This window comes from Eurytemora carolleeae, unplaced genomic scaffold (assembly GCF_000591075.1).
Source record: "Eurytemora carolleeae unplaced genomic scaffold, Eaff_2.0 scaffold1657, whole genome shotgun sequence".
NCBI lineage: Eukaryota > Metazoa > Arthropoda > Copepoda > Calanoida > Temoridae > Eurytemora > Eurytemora carolleeae.
The window spans coordinates 21,462-36,991 of record NW_019402119.1 but is presented as its reverse complement, the minus strand read 5'-3'; the positions used below and the strand labels follow the sequence as shown (position 1 = coordinate 36,991).

The following is a 15,530-nucleotide window of genomic DNA, read 5'->3' as shown; positions in this document are numbered from 1 at the left end:
GAAACACTGGGGGGATGGAGAGGGGGGGGTGGGCCAGGCTTCTTAATAAATTCAGCTTTTTCTTTCTTTCTGCGTTCAATGACTTATTTGTGTACAAGTCAAATTCAAATATTGAAATTTAGTCGAATTCTAGTGTCGAAAAAATATTTAGATTTTAACATGTTGGAAAATATTTGAGGCTAATTTTTATGTTAAAATTCCTGAAAATAATTAAGTTTAAATATCACGAAACCTCTTAGTTTTTAAATTTGTTAACAGCTAAACACGAGACAGTTTTACTAATTCAATAAGCTTAAACCGAACTTTTATGATAGTTTGATTCGTTTTTTTCTTTCATTCTGGTGAGTATCAAATCTGATGGGTGTTTTGTAATAAACACTAAAGTTGGTATCATTTCAAATATCTAGTCGTTTAGCTACGTGTAACACTATTCAATATAGATATCAGCGGGGTACCAGCTTCTTATATTACAACAAAGCAAAAATATTATTTTCTTTTAATTCTTTAGTAAAACTTGACAGCTTCTGATAAACATTGTTGTTCGTTAAAAGTAGAGAAAAAATTAAAGATTAAAAAAGAAAGATTTATATATATATGTAACTATATTTAATGAGAGAAAAAAATAAAGAAGGATTAAAACAAGAAGAGAAGGTAAAAATAAAATAAAGAAGGTTTATTACAAATGATAAAATTTGTTATTGGGAAGGTGTAGAACAAATGAGGAAGCTTAAAAATATGTTACCAGAAAGGTGTAGAATAAATAGGGAAGGTAAACATATAAAGGGAAGTTTTAAATCATGGAACTAGGAAGGTTTAGAACAGATACGGAAGGTTTTACTTTTAATTCTTATTCCATCTCTCTCTCTATTCCAATTTCTATTTCTTTCTTACTCCTTATTTACCAACCACTCTGGTATCCCTGGTATCCCTGGTATCCCTGGTATCCCTGGTATCCCTGGTATTCCTGGTATCCCTGGTATCCGTGGTATCCCTGGTATCCCTGGTATCCCTGGTATCCGTGGTATCCCTGATATCCCTGTATCCCTGGTATCCCTGGTATCCCTGGTATACTGGTATACAGGTAGCCCTGGTATCCCTGGTATCCCTGTTATCCCTGGTAGCCCTGGTAGCCCTGATTTACCAGGTTCTTTTGTTACTCTAGTTTCCTGGTTTTCCTGGTTTGAAAAATCAACATAGTTTTAAAATAAAATAATTTGAAATTTTCACCTTAATTTCAGCCAAGATTATATTTGCAATGGTACTTATGGTTTCTTTGCAAAATAATAAAATTGCTGTAACACTTGATGGCTTATTTTATGCATATTCGCAAACTACGTGAAATTCATGCAGTAACTTGATTTCATTCTATTAAATTCGTCTTGAAAAATTATAAATTTTTTTAAATGTTAAGCATTCATTTTAATCAAATTATTGATACCATTGACACGATCTAGTATATTTTGAGGCTCCCTGTCTAAGTTGAATAAATGATATTAAATATATACGTTGAAACCTAAACCATTCTTTACCTAGGAACCCAGCCTGTATTAAAACAAAGGGAAAATATTCTTCACAAAAAAAACTCCATTTAAATGTTTTCCTTAAAATTGATAATTTAATTTTGAGATGTAGATGGGATGAAAATGTGGGGAACGTTTACCCCTGGATAATTGCAGAAGTAATAGTTATAATTTCAATATTATGGTCTTCAACTCCTTTAACTCTATCTCCAGCCTACAGAAATTCTTTAAATGAATATTATACTTTATCACGAACTCGTCAGTTCTTACGTAACAATTTAAACATTTAAACTTTTAAATGTTTTTAATTTTATTAAAGGGTTTGTTGGCGTAAGTTAGAATAGTCGCTAATAGGACTTTCCTTTAAAGATTTTCCGAAAACAGAAAACATTTTTTTTGTCTGAAATATGAAAAATAAACCATCATGGCACCTTTGTGCATGGTTGATAGCACTCCAGTCTCGTTGGTGTTTTCATTTTAAAAATCCACAACTCTGCGATTTAAATATCACAAAAGTTTTTGCTACGGTAAATTCTATAAATTCTATGCAAATTTTTAGCTGCACCGCATCCATACTTTCGACATTAATTGGAATAGTCAATATTTCACGCTCTTAACACTAGGCTTTACTAAATCTTAAACATTTAAACAAAATCGATTATTTTTCGAGACTTAAGATTTCGGAACGTGGTTTTTATCCCATTGATCAATATCGATGTTAAAACCTTTTTTAAATCTAAACTCTCGGTTGAACCCTAACCTTAATATGAATGGAGTATAATATATGTAAAAGTTTATAATGCATACAACAGAGCTTAGGTCAACCTTATCCCTAGTCCCATGCAGTGTAGGATAAATACGTTCACGTGCTGGTATGCGCGCGCGCACAGTATTTTTACATATTCGCAACAATACCTGGAATTCAGGATAAATGCGCCCCAACAATAGCAACGACAAAGCGCGCATATTTTCAGGGTTTATAAAAGTTATTTCTTATTCAGCTACAGGTTCAGGGATTCAGGAAATAAAAGACTGTAGACGAAAGTATTTCTCCATTTAAATAGTGGCATATTCGATTCACACCGGTACTTGTTAAACATTAATGGAAAATAATCAATTTTCAGTTAAAATAAATCAGGATATCTTATTTATTAGTCAAAGGCTAAGAGTTCCAGGTTTTGATTAATATTGGATATATTAGTAGGTTAAGAAGGAAAAATGATTTTTAAACGATAATTGTTAATCTCAATTTATTGATCATAAACTTGGTATTTTGAATTCAGTATGATATTGAACTGTAAAATGTGAATAAACGAAGAAAAAAAATAGACATATTGGTTTCTTTTCCAGAAACCAGAATCCCCCCCCCCCATCCTCCTAATCCTTTTTAATCAAACCAGTTTTTGTGTTTATCAATGAAGTTGTTGCTAGATTGTGCTGAAACCATCGCTATTGAAAACCAGCCAACCATATTTAGTTCGGATACCTACCTTGAAATAGAGATTTCAGTTCAGGAACAAACTTATTTTAAGGCCTTTTAGTTAAGGAATCTACCCAAATGAAATATTGGGATACGAAAATGAACCAATTTGGAAGTTTTACGGCTAATTTTTTGTTTCAGCAAACTTTTTAAAGTATCCGAAAATAGTTTACAGTGGACAATTAAACACAATAATTCTGATTTCTAAAAATTGTATATTTGAAACTTGACAGTATAGAATTTATTCATGTTTTAATAAAAAAAATCTTAGTTTGAGATTTAGTATCAAACTTAAAATATAGAAAATAGTTTTTAAAAAGTTGTTAAAAAGTTTATTCTATAACTGTTTTATTTTTGTCTAAGTTGTAAAAAGTTGGTCGGTTTCCCCACTGCCATTCCTTCGGCTAAGTGAAGGGACAGCTGTATATTCGTATATTCAGATCTGGCTTTAATGGATAAAATTTCCGTAGATTCGAAATTTGAGAGAAATAATTCACTACAATACAAATATAGGACAGAAATAAACGAGGTAAAAGGGGTCCCACCAACACTCCCCCTTCCCCCTGACCCCTCTCGGTAGAATATATTCCACTCCCCTTGTATCCTCTCATTTCAGTTTCCAACCCAAGCAGCATATCTTTAATTTCTCTTCTTTCTTTAAACCCATTTTCCCCCATTAAAAATTATTCTTCATTTTTAACTTTCTTTTTCCCGCATTTTCTCATCTCTAATCTTGCTTTTTCTCGTCGGAGACCTTTGATATTTCACACTTTGACTATTTTTGACGAATCAGAATTGATAGTTAAAAAATATCCAAGATCTACAACTTGAGGTTGTAAAGGAGTTTGAGGCACGTATATAATCTATCTTGATCAAATATTTCTCTGCAGTTTTCTCATCCTTGCAATATTTTGTCTAAATCCCCTATACTCCTCTATCTCTCACATATTCAAACTGTGCATTTGAGCTCAACCGTATGTCCCCCTAGGATGTGTGTGTATGTGTCTATGTCAAGTGTGTGTTCGTCACTAGGCATAGGTTTACATCTAGCTAAACAAAGTGCCCGGAGGGGCCGTGGGAATTACTAATGCCATTTGTACGCATTTGCTAATCATACGCATCTTTCAATATGGAAATGTGCGTCACAAAGACCAAGAAAAAATGGGCAGAAATTAGACCAGGTTAGCATCTTAAAATTGATATATTTTGAGAATTTAGAGGAGAAATAAAATATTTCACGCTCTTAACANAGTAAACATTTTGTACAATCGTCTTTGTTTTCTCATCCTTTATGAGAAGCCCTGTACCTGAGGTGTACAGCTGCAATATTGAGAGCACATGGAACCTCCACCTCACGAACCCTAAAAAACAAGGATTCATTTATTCAATTTTAAGATAACTGTTATCCCGCGCTTTTATTCACAATTTCATAATCTTGTCCCAAGGACAAAAAGTCAAATTTTATACCGGCATAGAAGATTTCCCTTTTTATTTCGCGGATTTTAATAAAAATCCCACATTTTTATGAAGCTTAAAAAAATGTGGAACTAACATCTACTTTTTTACTCTGCAGAGGTTTGGTCCATCATCATCACCGAATTTTAAATTGGTTAATTTGTTTTGTCTGAGATGAATAAAATCTTATTCTTGTGAGTTTTGGAGCCTATGAAAGTAAAAAAAACATTGGAAAAATGGAAGATTAATAACAAATAATGATATGAAACATGTTAATTATTTGATAAAGTAGAATGAACAATTATAAAGGCATAATGTGTATGTGGGAGGGGACACCGATTTATGAAATGTTTGATAATTGTAAATTTCCTAGTTTGGTTGTATTTGTTTGTATTGGTATTAAAGTAAACAAAGAGCTCATATGACACATTTCCGCGCTAAACAAAGTTATAACTTTTAGGATTAGATAGTTGGAATTAATTCTAGCTTTCATGTTTAGGATTAGATAGTAGGGATGAATTCTAGCTATTCAAATTTAGGATTAGATAATTCGGATTAATTCTAGCTATCATGTTTAGGATTAGATAGTTGGAATTAATTCTAGCTATTCATTTTTAGGATTAGATACTCAGGATTAATGCTAGCTATTCATGTTTAGGATTAGATAGTTGGAATTAATTCTAGCTATTCATGTTTAGGATTAGATAGTCGGGATTAATTCTAGCTATTCGTGTTTAGGATTAGATAGTCGGGATTAATTCTAGCTATTCATGTTTAGGATTAGATAGTCGGGATTAATGCTAGCTATTCATGTTTAGGATTAGATAGTCGGGAATAATTCTAGCTATTTAAGTTTAGGATTAGATAGAAGGGATGTTTAGGATTAGCTATTATTCCTGTAATTGTATAGATAGTCTGAAATAATTCTAGCTATTCTATATTGCTTAGGATTAGCTATTGTTTGATAGTCTAGATTTTTCCTAGCTTTATAATTTAGGATTAGCTATTCAAGTCATGGATTAGCTATTGTTGTTTATATCCAATTTTTAAACTTAAAAATTAATAATCTTTATCAACAGCCCTTCGTGTAGGAAGTTGTTTCATATTTGTTTTGAGTTTCAATGTTGTAAACCCTAGCATACTCCAGACGTTATCTCTAATATAGGGAAATAATAAAGATTTCATGAGATTTATGCTGCTAGGAGGATAAAGGAAGTTAACTTAAAACTTTAATGAGACTTGTTTCTAAAAATATTTTATATTGCTTTAGTTGCTGTTAATGAATAATTGGGAGCGTGGCATGAATTTTAAAGATTTGAAACTATTTCGTAAATTGTCCCGGAATTCATTATGTTCGTTATGTTGTAAATTTTTCCATTAATTTCCGTCAGAAACTATTCTCATTAGATAAACCGGTATTCAGGTTTATCTTACACTTTTCCATATTAAGGTTTATCCTACATTTTTTCATATTAAGGTTTATCCTACACTTTTCCATATTCAGGTTTATCCTACACTTTTCCATATTCAGGTTTATCCTACACTTTTTCATATTAAGGTTTATCCTACACTTTTCCATATTCAGGTTTATCCTACACTTTTTCATATTAAGGTTTATCCTACACTTTTCCATATTCAGGTATATCCTACACTATTCAATATTCAGGTTTATCCTACACTTTTTCATATTAAGGTTTATCCTACACTTTTCCATATTCAGGTTTATCATACACTTTTCCATATAAAGGTTTATCATACACTTTACCACATTCAGGTTTATCTTACACTTTTCCATATTCAGTATCCTACACTTTTCCATATTCAGGCTTATCATACACTTTTCCATATTCAGGTTTATCATACACTTTACCATGTTCAGGTTTATCTTACACTTTTCCATATTCAGGCTTATCCTACACTTTTCAAAATGTATTTCCTTTTATACTCCTTTCCTCTTTCCCTTTTTTAACCCTCCCCTTCTTCTGTTCTTATATCCACTCCACCTCCCCACCTTCCTATCCTCCTTCTGTTCTTATACCTACTCCAACTCCCCACCTTCCTCTCCTCCTTCTGTTCTTATACCTACTCCAACTCCCCACCCTCCTCCCCTCCTTCTGTTCTTATATCCCTCCCTAATTCTACCCTTCTTGTTGAATCTAAGAATAAAGAAAATATTGATATAAGACTAAGGCCTGAACATTGCCTAAAGTTTATCCAACTGCTTATGCATGCCTAAGTGGCCTGAGAAGGCTGAGAAAGGGTGTTGACAATATTTTATTTTATTCAGGGCTGAATAATAACACTTGAAAACATTGGTTAATCACATATTTTCATTAAAATAAAAACCAATAAAAACTTTACAATTTGAAAAGAAAATTATAAAATATTTCCCTGTATTATCTGCAGAAAAGTAAAGGTTTGGGAAAATCAAATATTATGGATGGTATTTTCAGGTTTATCTTACACTTTTCCATATTAAGGTTTATCCTACATTTTTTCATATTAAGGTTTATCCTACACTTTTCCATATTCAGGTAGATAGTTGGAATTAATTCTAGCATTCATGTTTAGGATTAGATAGTCGGGATTAATTCTAGCTATTCATGTTTAGGATTAGATAGTCGGGATTAATTCTAGCTATCATGTTTAGGATTAGATAGTCGGGATTAATTCTAGCTATTCATGTTTAGGATTAGATAGTCGGGATTAATGCTAGCTATTCATGTTTAGGATTATTTCCCATCCTGCCATTAGTTCCTTGTTTCTTCCACATCTTTCTTATCCGTTTCTTCTTTCTCTTCATTTCCAATCTTCTTCTTCTTCTTTCTTATCCGTTTCTTCTTTCTCTTCCTTTTCAATCTTCTTTTTCTTTCTTCTTGTCCGTTTCTTCTATCTCTTCCTTTTCAATCTTCTTCTTCTTTCTTATTCGTTTCTTATTTCTCTTAATTTCCAATCTTCTTCTTCTTTTTTATCCGTTTCTTCTTTCTCTTCCTTTCCAATCATTCTCTTTTTCCCAATTTCCCTTTATCTTACATTTCTTCTTTTTTTCTTTATTTACTTTTTCTTGAAATACATTTTTTCTATCTTTTTTTCTTAAAGGAAACTTAATTGACTCTTGCTACAGTGATCACCAGAAATCTCTGGAATAGAAAATAGATTTTAGTTAGTTATTTTTTTAGTTTAGTTTTAGTTAGTTTTAGTCAAATGAACATGAGACACAGCAATTGTAAAGTGTATACAGAAACATTTCATAAAAGTGATTTAAAATTCAAGAAAAGCTATTTGCTTTGTAAAATCGTCAAATGCACTTGGCTTTAATGTCGTATTCATATTTCACAGTTTTCTGGTTATCACTGTACTAGATCAGAGGTTAGATTTTATAAATGGGGAGAAGTAGTTAAACTAGGACGTCGTAGCTTTTCGATAATTCAAAATTCAGAATTATACGTGTGTTACAAATTACAATGCATGAATGATGTTGGATATTAATTATATCAAACTATCTATCTAACTTAATCCAGATGTATTATTTTTATAAATCACAACTGTTTTCAATTCTATTTATCAAGTATTGGATTAATTAAAGAAAAGGCCTGTATAAGTTATTTTAAATGTACCATATAGTACCATGTACAGCTTTCTCTGAAATAAAAATGGGATACAAATTGATGTTACAGTTTTTTTTTACAAATTATGGATTTCTACCGAACAGACGAGAAAAAATGGCGCCTATTCAGATAAAAACATGGCAATTTCTACAAAATAATTTCTCTTCGAAAGGTTACGATTGTAAATTGCTGTGGTCATAATTCATTTTTGCAAAAGCCACCATTTGAAATTTCTTAAATAATCCCTTTAAAAAAATTTGTATTATTTCCACTCCATCCGTTAAATAATTAACAAAAATAATTGATTAATTGATTGGGAGCAAAAATAAAATTTGGACTTTGGTTTCCATGTCGATTGTAAATTGCAAGGTTTAGATAACACTTTTTAATCGCGTGATCGTATCCGTTTAAGAGACATATAAATATAATCGGAGTGGAACCAGTGGACAGATTTTCATGGGAATATCTCTAGGTATACCTGAACACAGGCGGGAATAGATTTGATGAGAATTATCAAACCATGGTTTCGCTCTCTTTGCGTTTGAATCAGGGGAATCTCAGAAGTGTGGGGGGGGGAGTGGAAATTTTCCCTCATACCTTTTATTTTTAATAATTTTACGCATAAAGTTTTCAATTATCTTTTTATTTTCTAATTTTTTTTCTAATTTTTCTAATTCTTGAGGAACACCCCTTAATTATATAAATATGTCATGTTATGAATAATCATGAGAAAATTAGAATTAAAACCTGATAATGTTATGTTTAGGATTTCTAAATCATTTAAATATTGACTTGGGCCTGAAGCTTGTAAAAATGTGCTTTGTGTTTTTACAAGCTCACGCAGACACATATGTTTAATTTATTAATTATCATGCAATTCTATAGTTTACCAATATAATATACTTTATTATCAGGCGTTTTTTAATGAATAATAAAAACGTTTAACGATCCTTTTCTTCGGCCTGATTTTAATCAAAAATCATTTAAAAGAAGAAATTTGTGTAGTTTTTAATTATTATATTGTGAATTTTCAGAATTAGGGGAAAAAAATTTAATACACATTTTCGAATGAATTCGGTTCAGTCGCTTTTAGACCATGACACAAAAAAAGTTCTATTAGCATGGCATCTTAAAATATTGTGTTAAAATTTGGACAACAACATAGAAGTTTACAGTAGAATCTATTTACCCCTGTACCAGGGGAATTTATATTACAAAAAGGGGGAATTCCTCCGCCCGGCAGGTTTACAAAACAATCAGTGTCAAATCATAAGTTTTTATTTCCCCCTCCCCTTCTTTTAAGCTTCCAGCGCCCCCCCCTCTTACCTCTTTTATCACACTTCAACTTTCTTTCTCTTTGCCTCGTTTCTAATCTCTTTGCATCTCCTTCCACAATTTAACGAGTAGCTATTCTTTTGGTTTTCCCATATCTTCCCATTTTGTCCCTTTTCCTTCTCTTGTCCTTCATATCTTCCCATTTTGTCCTTTTTCCTTCTCTTGTCCTTCATATCTTCCCATTTTTACCCCTTCCCTGAGTATATTGTGTATATATAAAGGATATTAAGCTCGGTCTGGGCAGAATCTGGATAAAAACTGAAAACAAGGTTTTTAAAGCCAATAAATTTGATAAATAAAGACCAGAAGCGTGCAGCCTGCCTAATATTATATATACTCATCCTCTCTTATATAGAAATATATAATATTCTAGCTTAGGCACCCAGCTTTGCCTGGCAACTAAACTGTCTCTATAAAGGCCAACCCACTCGACTTTGAATTTTCAAACATTTCCAGGGTTTCTACCGAGTTACACAATCAATTTAAGGGAAATTGGTCAAGGGATTCCTGAGTTATGATCAAACATACAAACAAACAGAGATTACTTCTTTTTATATATAAATAGAAGAAGATATGTATTTTTTATATCTTATTATAAAGAGACATTAAGACAACAAGATTGAATAGTTTATGAAAAAAATATAAAATATTCCAATCATTAAAAATATTATTAGGATAATTAAAACTTCAAATAGTATTGATAAAATTATTTAAATAAGTTCAACTGCAACATATGGCCTCCAATCATAATTATTAGATTGATATTACAAATGTAAATCAAGGATTTAGGGGTTTACCATGTCTTTGGAAAAAGGAGGTTCAAGACTTCCGGTGTCCTGCTCCCCTTTCATTATGAAGGGTGTCCCTATGTGAAATAATGGTCTAATCCAACATGTTTACATTCAATACATTCGATACATTCAACCATAGATCTGCTAATTGATATAGACAAGGGATATCCTGCAGATAGATAGATAGATAGATAGATAGATATATAGGTAGATATATAGATAGATAGATAGATAGATAGATAGATAGATAGATAGATAGATAGATAGATAGATAGATAGATAGATAGATAGATAGATAGATAGATAGATAGATAGATAGATAGATAGATAGATAGATAGATAGATAGATAGATNCCCCCCCCCCATCATATTTCTTATGTCATCCACCCTTCTGAATTCCTTTTTCTTTTTTTTCATTTTCCATTTTTTCTTTTTGTAATTCTTTAATTTTTGTCGCTTTTTCCTTAAATGAAATCCTCTATTCCCCTGTAACCGTCGTTCATGTATTTCTGCATGATTACAAGCCGAGCACTGGATGAGCCAAGAATAACAATGAATAAAAGTCAGAAAGTTCATTTCTAACTTATTATCACTATCCTACACTTTACAATCCACAATCCACATCTATTATCACTATCCTACACTTTACAATCCACAATCCACATCTATTATCACTACTTTACAATCCACAATCAACATCTATTATCACTATTCTACTTTTTACAATCCACAATCCACATCTATTATCACTATCCTACACTTTACAAGCCACAATCCACATCTATTATCACTATCCTACACTTTACAAGCCACAATCCACATCTATGTTTGAAAAAAATGATATTTCTACTAATTAAACCTTAATCTTCCATTCAAAAGTTTTACAAATTTTTAAAAGCTTAACCTATTAATATTAATATGCAAATACTTAAAACCCCCCCCTGGCCCACCGTAGGGGAAAGATATAAAGGGTTAAGGTGAGGAGGGGTTGTGTTTATGAATAAGTTAAATATTTTGATTATAAATACAATTAACCTCTCGGGCCGGAGGACAGGATGTATGTCTCAGCATTCCAGCGGGGAAATCTACCAAAATATAGGAAATCTACCAAATATATTTTTAAAAGTAATTTAGTGATTTACTAATTACCTTACTGAATTTATAAGCTAAATATTTATGTAAATTTTATTTTTTTCTTGAGGTTGTTTTTTAGTAGATTCCCTTTTTGAGTTAAAAATTCATGTCGCATTTTCGAATAATTTATTTAGTCATAGTTTAACAATAATCTACAGACACTATTCTTTCAACAACATTTTTATACTTTCACTTCAGACAGAATTTTTGTTTTAACACTGAAATATTTTTCAGTTTTTTATAAATAAAATGGATAGATATATAGATAGATAGATAGATAGGTAGATAGAAAGACAGAAAGATAGATATCTATAAAAAGTTTTCACCTCTGCCCATAAGTCTCTGCTCTATGCATATTTGTATGATGCCGCTTATCATATCTCAAAGCCCAAGATTTCTATGTTTTTTTACTGTATATTCAATTGTATAAAAACAGTAGTCAGTAACTGTACTGCAACATAGGAGTACATAATTGTATGTACAATCTAAAAATGTGCCATAAAACAGTCTTGATAAAGTAAGCAAATTCAAATTCAACATTCAGCTCGGTTTATTCAAAAATTTACAGGTCGGCCTTATAAAGTCTCATTCTTTGTGGGTAACCCTGTAACATATCTGATAAATCTCTCTGTATCTTCTGATCCTTGCTCTCATCAGACCCGCTTTAGAATTAACCTGCACTTTCACTTTTGCATTTATAATTTGGTTAGTTAGGCATTCTTTCCAGGTGGTTAAATATACTGATAAATAATACGCCTGTGTTACTTTCTTTTCTTTCTAGTACTTTTCTTAACTTTAACTATTGATTGTTATAGAAAAAATAATTTTCTATAAATCAGACGAAATTCATTTTCTTTTTGAATTATATTACTTTTTAACAAAAGAAGGTTTTCTATATGCACATCTGTTCTCTTTTTTAATACAAAATTAGATAATTGTATTCTAGTTTATTATAGAATTATAATATTATTGCTTTTATACACGAATTTCAATTGTTTCAATGATTTGTTAACAGGGTAGTTATAGCCCGGCGTTGAAGAAGGAACGATTCTAAAATATTTAATAAACAAAAAAGTGAAGAATGAAAATTGTGTTTGATTCTCCTTATGTAAGTTTTGAAAGATTGTCTTAATCCTCAATAACATGATTGCAAAATATCCCACAGTTAAAATAGGAAGTAAGCCGGTTATTTACAGTTTTATATAAAGAGCAGAGTGTAGAGAACACGTCTATTTACAGTTTTATATAAAGAGCAGAGTGTAGAGAACACGTCTATTTACAGTTTTATATAAAGAGCAGAGTGTAGAGAACACGTCTATTTACAGTTTTATATAAAGAGCAGAGTGTAGAGAACACGTCTATTTACAGTTTTATATAAAGAGCAGAGTGTAGAGAACACGTCTATTTACAGTTTTATATAAAGAGCAGAGTGTAGAGAACACGTCTATTTACAGTTTTATATAAAGAGCAGAGTGTAGAGAACACGTCTATTTACAGTTTTATATAAAGAGCAGAGTGTAGAGAACACGTCTATTTACAGTTTTATATAAAGAGCAGAGTGTAGAGAACACGTCTATTTACAGTTTTATATAAAGAGCAGAGTGTAGAGAACACGTCTATTTACAGTTTTATATAAAGAGCAGAGTGTAGAGAACACGTCTATTTACAGTTTTATATAAAGAGCAGAGTGTAGAGAACACGTCTATTTACAGTTTTATATAAAGAGCAGAGTGTAGAGAACACGTCTATTTACAGTTTTATATAAAGAGCANAGGGATATTGGTGTAAGGGTTGGGACAGGAAGTGGGAGCATGTTTGCTCAAATATGTGATCAGGGTTCAGTTCTTGGGTTTATTTCTCCTCATTTTCTCCGTGTTTAGTCGAGATGATTTTAAAACTCAAGATTTGGACCTCTCTCTCTCAAGTTGTAAAGAAGCAGGGCTCAAATGATTTCTGTAAAATGATCCTTGTGCTTAAGTGTGGAAACCTTTGTTAAGCAAATCTTGGAATCTAATCCTCATTCTACCTTCTTCTTAGCTCACAGCTCATAATACATCTCTTGTTCATCCGTATCCTTGGATACTTTAATCCGTATCCTTGGATACTTTAATCTGTATCCTTGGATACTTTAATCTGTATCCTTGGATACTTTAATCCGTATCCTTGGATACTTTAATCCGCATCCTTGGATACTTTAATCTGTATCCTTGGATACTTTAATCTGTATCCTTGGATACTTTAATCTGTATCCTTGGATACTTTAATCTGTATCCTTGGATACTTAATCCGTATCCTTGGATACTTTAATCTGTATCCTTGAATTCTTTAATCTGTATCCTTGGATACTTTAATCTGTACCCTTGCATACTTTAATCTGTATCCATGGATATTTTAATCTGTATCCTTGGATACTTTAATCCATGAAGGTTTAATAAGACCCAGGACGCATCCTATAACAGGATACAATATAAGATGAGCCAACAGTCCATAACGGAAGGAAATAGTTTTACAAAATCTATATTTTAAATATTTAAACTTATATTTGTAAATAGTTAAATCTTGTCACTCTAAGAGTATTTTGTAAAAACCCGAAAACATTTATCTACAAGTTGATTTAAGGGGAAGTTTTAACAAGAGATGCGAAAGCATTTGGTGAAGAAGGAGGGGCTGGGTATATAAACAACTCATCAGGAAATTACTATCCAATGTTTGGAGAAAAAAAACTTTATGCAAATCTTTACAAAATCTATAAGAAAATGTTATGCCGAATTATTTCTTTTTGATATTGCCGACTCAAAAAGTTTGATTTAAAAATGGAATCAAAATTTTCGAAATGTAATTTTATAATTTTTTAGTCTCCTCGGAACGGAGAAGATATGATATCAGACCCTGGCAGTCCAAACGACAGCGGGCATGATAATTCACACAAACAGGTATTAATAGACACTTGGACACTTAGAATTCATTAGATAATAAACACTTGGACACTTAGACTTCATTAGATAATAAACACTTGGACACTTAGACTTTATTAGATAATAAACACTTGGACACTTAGACTTCATTAGATAATAAACACTTGGACGACTTCATCAGATAATAAACACTTAGACACTTAGACTTCATTAGATAATAAACACTTGGACACTTAGACTTTATTAGATAATAAACACTTGGACACTTAGACTTTATTAGATAATAAACACTTAGACTTTTGAAGATACTAGACACTTAGAATTTAATTTAAAGTGGACACTTGGACACTTGGACTTCATTAGATAATAAACACTTAAACTTTTGCAGATACTAGACACTTAGAATTTAATTTATAGTAGACACTTAGACACTTAGAGTTCATTAGATATTAAACACTTAGACTTTTGCAGATACTGGACACTTAGAATTTAATTTAAAGTAGTTACTTAGACATAAAGACTTTAGTAGAGAATAGACACTCAACTTCAGTAGAAAAAGACTTTCGTAAAAAATACGCACCTAGACTTTAGTAGAAATGGATAAAACAATTCCATAGTCAATAGTAGACACTTACTAACCGTTGGTAGATCATAACAGACAATCAGCTTTATATATAGACAGACATAAAATCCAACGCACAATTAGACAGAAGGAAAAGTACAGTTGACTGCATTTGCAACTAATTTAGATCATGACAAGTTGAAATTAAACCTATTACCGTTGTGTTTTAACTTTTCTTTTTTAGAATTATTTTTGCAATAGTATAAAACAAAGCTTAAAGAGACTGTTGGCTTAGTTTCAAGTGAACCTCCATTTTGTGGGTTTCAGGCATTCTTGTTTACAAGCAGAAATGATGAAGATACATGTTTTTTATCCTAAAATTGATAGTTCCTATTGCGGTTTATTAATGATTGTGACTTACGCAGTAGAGTCTTGGAATGAAATTAGCAGAATTTATCTCTTTCAAAACAAAACATGAGACTCTGTACATAAAGGTCTAAACAAAAGGGTATCGTTGTGAATTGTACATTTAATACTTCTAATGGAGGATCACTGAAAATTACATCCTGCAGTCCCTTTTAAAGACGAAAACAGAGACAAAAGTAAATTAAATCTGAATTTTAAGAATATCACTCAATACCTAAAATTTTATATATATATATACATATATATATATATATACATATATATATGTATCATATTCTGGATCAAGTAAAATGTTATCTATGTT

The 15,530-nt window shown here is 31.3% G+C and overlaps 1 protein-coding gene across 5 annotated transcripts in view; it reads left to right on the top strand.

The window, feature by feature from the left end:
* The window catches only part of LOC111717914 (protein dead ringer), a 37,236-nt gene that overhangs the window by 6,991 nt on the left and 14,715 nt on the right, over positions 1-15,530 (top strand). For 4 of the 5 annotated variants that reach the window (XM_023493381.1, XM_023493377.1, XM_023493379.1 and 1 more), the window contains exon 3: positions 14,179-14,256. In XM_023493381.1, coding sequence (XP_023349149.1) covers positions 14,200-14,256 — 57 coding nt within the window. In that variant the 5' untranslated portion in view covers positions 14,179-14,199. Of the gene's footprint in view, positions 1-12,366; positions 12,432-14,178; positions 14,257-15,530 lie in introns of those variants that run through there. The other variant, XM_023493380.1, reaches the window with a different exon arrangement.